The 4,892-nt window shown below is 35.0% G+C and overlaps 1 protein-coding gene across 1 annotated transcript in view; it reads right to left on the bottom strand.

Annotated features, from left to right (window-relative positions):
- Positions 1–519: 519 nt before the first annotated feature.
- The window catches only part of LOC106106198 (enteropeptidase-like), an 11,072-nt gene continuing 6,699 nt past the window's right edge, over positions 520–4,892 (bottom strand). The window contains exons 3-4 of the mRNA XM_013286746.1: positions 3,905–4,659; positions 520–1,491 (exon numbers count right to left, since the gene is read on the bottom strand). Coding sequence (XP_013142200.1) covers positions 686–1,491; positions 3,905–4,659 — 1,561 coding nt within the window. The 3' untranslated portion in view covers positions 520–685. The remainder of the gene's footprint in view (positions 1,492–3,904; positions 4,660–4,892) is intronic.

Raw genomic sequence — 4,892 nt, 5'->3', positions numbered from 1 at the left:
TACAAGTTACCAATGTGGCACAATTTTTTTTTTTCAGGTAAAAAATTTTGAAAAACAAAACACAGTTTTTATTTTAATGAAATAACCTAAAGTACACATACTTTAAACATATTTGTTCACCAATTTATACATGGATTTAAAAAGAAAAATCTAACATAATGACTTAGCTTATGAAAATGATTAACTAAGCAGTGAAAAAATTGATCAAAGAACAAAATTGAGCAAGTGGAGACGTTGCTGGATAATCTCACTTTCAATTTCTTCCAAATATTTCGGCGCCTCCTCAAGAACTTCGTTGGTATAGATTACTAGCTGTCCCCATTCGGTTTTATCTGCAGGACTTTATATATCAAATCTCAAATCTAGCTTCTGTACTGCTACCTTGCAAGTTTTATCCATTTACCTCATAACATTTTATTTCTGTTTACATCCTCCACATGTTCAATATAGTGAATTTCTAGCCTCCAGTCGCAAATGTAGGGTCAAATAAAAAGAGGTATTTAAAAAAAAAATTGCTGACATCCTATATAACAAAAAAGTATATTTAGGCTTCATTACATTAGAAAAGAAAACAACCATTGCAGTGTACCATACTCGAATCTTTAAAAAGCTACGCGGTGCCAAAAATTCAGTTCAATAGCCTTACCTCTTCTTAACTTAGTATAAAAGTAAAGGTTATTTTACATCAAACATTCACATGACTTTGAATCCATTCAATGTAAGGACTTATAGGTAAAATGAAACCGGCGACAAGGGTCCGTCTTTTTATGATCGGATTTAAGCATTCTCCTGACGGTTCCCCCATCGATATCACGCCTACCACTCCTGAAGGATGGATCAATGGACCTCCAGAGTCACCTTGACATGCCGTTACTCTTTTCCCACATCTCGGAGCCAGGCAAATAACTGGTCGCAAAATATTCTGCTTGCATTTATACATTAGTACTTTTACAATTTGTAGCGGTTTTTGTAGATTGAGTGTAGTATTGGTTAAAATTTTGCCATCAGGTAATTCAGTAGTTGTTATTCCATATCCTGCCAGTACCGCTTCATAACCGTATAAAGAGAAAAAATCAACTGCGCTTAGTTTACCGAAGCTTTTGACTTTTATTGGTGTGGTTTTCAAAAGACCGATGTCATTCCTTACATTAATTTGTGGACGATCTTCGTTGCTTTGTGTGTACAAGGGATGTATGATTATCATTAAGACATCGCTAAAGGTGTCTTTATGTTCCAGTGAATGTTCAACACGTCCATATCTTATAAAGACATTTAACTGGCGCTTTTTAGCCCCATTCACGCAGTGTGCCGCTGTCAACGTCCATGTCGGTGATATGGCCGATGCGGTGCAGACGTGGCCATGAAGAATAGCTTCCGTACTGTTTTTAGTCACTAGAACTTCTAATCTCACCACGTAAGGATATTCACCTTCAGATGCGCTGCTCCCGCCGTATATTCTTAAAGGATTTTTCTTAGAAGTACATTCAACGACTAGAACACACATTATACAATATCTAGGTACGAACATTATAAACAATTTGATGTTTTTCAATTTAAAACGAACGATGTATACGTACTCGTATTTTATGTGTATAAATAAATTTTGTTTGTGCAATAAATTTTATTTTATGAATCATAGTCGATTTCAATAAAAGAGTACGACATGTTACTGTTACTAAAAGACGTCTATTATTGAAAGTAACCTGTGAATGTGAATTTATCACTTGAGGTGATTCCTTCTTATTGTCATATTGCGTCAGAATAGGTTTTTTTTACTTTTTTTTCCTTTTTTCAATTTTCTGTTTATGCTGCTTGAATGTGTTACATAAATACCTACTTATTTTTATAACCTTAAAAATATAAACCGTTTTTCTCAACCTTATTGATGGCGGAATAGTCAGAAATACTTTAGTTATGTATCTTTAAGCTCTCTATGTGGGTCCTATTCTAGTCCATGAGGCGATTTCATCTTTTAATTGATGTAACATTCACTTGAGTAATTTCTATTTAACAATTTACAATGAAAAAAATTTAAACCAATAATAACATTAAAGAAAAACTGGATTCTATGGCATAATGACAACAAGAAGAAATCATCTCAAGTGATAAATCCACAGGTTACTTTCGAATAATAGACGTCTTTTAGAAACTGTAACATGACGTATTCTTTTATTTGAAATGGACTATGATTTAGAATTTATTTATATAAAATTTATTGCACAAGCAAAATTTATTTTTACACATAAAACGACGTATACATTGTTGGTTTTAAATTGAAAAACATCAAATTATTTATAATGTTCGTACCAAGATATTGTATAATGTGTGTTCTAGTCATTGAATGTACTTCTGAGAAAAATTCTTTGAGAATATACGGCGGGAGCAGCGCACCTGAAGGTGAATATCCTTACGTAGTGAGTTGAGAAGCTCGAGTGACTGACAAGAGAACGGGAACTATTCTTCATGGCCATTTATATACCGCATCCGCCATGTCACCGACGTGGACGTTGACAGCGGCACACTGCATATACCGGGCTAAGAACCGTCGTGGGAATATCTTTATAAGATATGGACGTGTTGAACATTCGTTGCAAAATAAAGACATCTTTAGCGATGTCTTAATGATAATCATACATCCCCTGTTCCCACAAAGCAACGAAGATCGTCTCGTTATTAATGTAAAAAATGACATCGGTCTTTTGAAAACCACACCAATGAAAGTCATTAGTTTTGGTAAATTAAGCGCAGTAGATTTCTTCTCTTTATACGGTTATGAAGCGGTACTAGCAGGATATGGAATAACAACTACCAATTTACCTGATGGCAAAATTTTATCCAATGATACACACAATCTACAAAAGCCGTTACTAATGATAAAAGTACTAATGTATAAATGCAAGCAGAGTATTTTGCGACCTGTTATTTGCTTGGCCCCAAGATGCGAAAAAAGAATAACGGGATGTCAAGGTGACTCTGGAGGTTCATTGATCCATCCTTCAGGAGTGGTAGGCGTGATATCGATGAGGAACCGTCAGGAGAATGCTTAAATCCGATCATAAAAAGACGGACCCTTGTCGCCGGTTTCATTTTACCTACAAGTCCTTACATTGAATGGATTCAGTCATGTGAATGTTTGATCAGAAACAACCTTTACGGTTATACTAAGTTAAGATATGAGGTAAGACTATTGATCTGAACTTTAATTAAACTTTTGGCACCGCGTAGCTTTTTAAGGGTTCGAGTGTGGTACACTCCAATGGTTGTTTTCTTTACTAATACAATGAAACCTAAATTCACTTCTTTGTTACGTAGGATATCAACAATTGCGTTTTTTTTAAATAACTCCTTTTTTTTAAAAAGAAAACGACTACACTACACTTGCGACTATAATGCCATTAAGTAATGTGTTAATGTCGAGACCCGGGCTTTTATCATCTTAGAAATATAAACCGTCTTTTCTCAAACCTATCGCTGGCGAAAGAGTCAGAAATAACTACTGTAGCTATGTATCTTTAAGCTCTCTTTGTGGGGTCCTATTCTTCTCCATGTGGTGTATGTTTTTTTTCCAATTGTTGTAACATTCACTTAAGTAATTTTTAGTTAAGGTTTTACAAAGCTGAAAATAGAAACAAATGAGAATATTTAAAAAACATAATTCTATGGCATTATGACTGAAATAAGAAGAAATTATATGAAGTGATAAATTCATATTCACAGGTTTCGTTTACAAAATAAATGTCTTTTAGTAACATTATTACGACGTACTTTGTTAATGAATTTGACTACCAAGAACTAGCAATTTTCTTCGACTTCTTCTGTTCCCCAGGAACTTAATTTTTTAGGAGATAAACGGTATCCCAAGTGTTACTTTTAGACCTTGTTTTACATCAAACATTCACATGACTTTGGATCCATTCGATGTAAGGACTTATAGGCAAAATTAAACCGGCGACAAGGGTCCGTCTTTTTTTGACCTCATCTAAGCATTCTCCTGACGGTTCCGCCATTGATATCACGCCGACCACTCCTGAAGGATGGATCAATGGACCTCCAGAGTCACCTTGACATGCCGTTATTCTTTTTCCACATCTCTGAGCCAAGCAAATAACTGGTCGCAAAATATTCTGCTTGCATTTATACATCAGTACTTTTACAATTTGTAACGGCTTTTGTAGATTGAGTGTACTAGAAGTTAAAATTTTGCCATTAGGTAATTCAGTAGTTGTTATTCCATATCCTGCTAGTACCGCTTCATAACCGTATAGAGAGAAGAAATCAACTGCGCTTAGTTTACCGTAGCTTTTGACTTTCATTGGTGTGGTTTTCAAAAGACCGATGTCATTTTTTACATTAACTTTGCGACGATCTTCGCTGCTTTGTGTGTACAAGGGATGTATGATTATCATTAAGACATCGCTAAAGGTGTCTTTATGTTCCAATGAATGTTCAACACGTCCATATCTTATAAAGACATTTAACTGGCGCTTTTTAGCCCCATTCACGCAGTGTGCCGCTGTCAACGTCCACGTCGGTGATATGGCCGATGCGGTGCAGACGTGGCCATGAAGAATAGCTCCCGTACTGTTTTTAGTCATTAGAACTTCTAATCTCACTACGTAAGGATATTCACCTTCAGGTGCGCTGCTCCCGCCGTATATTCTTAAAGGATTTTTCTTAGAAGTACATTCAACGACTAGAACACACATTATACAATATCTTGGTACGAACATTATAAACAATTTGATGTTTTTCAATTTAAAACAAACGATGTATACGTATTTTTATGTGTATAAATAAATTTTGTTTGTGCAATAAATTTTATTCACATAAATTCTAAATCATAGTCCATTTCAATAAAAGAGTACGACATGTTACTGTTACTAAAAGACGTC

The sequence above is a fragment of the Papilio polytes genome, unplaced genomic scaffold, assembly GCF_000836215.1.
Source record: "Papilio polytes unplaced genomic scaffold, Ppol_1.0 DF822289.1, whole genome shotgun sequence".
NCBI lineage: Eukaryota > Metazoa > Arthropoda > Insecta > Lepidoptera > Papilionidae > Papilio > Papilio polytes.
Note: the sequence above shows the minus strand (reverse complement) of the source record. Positions and strands in the feature narration are given on the sequence as shown.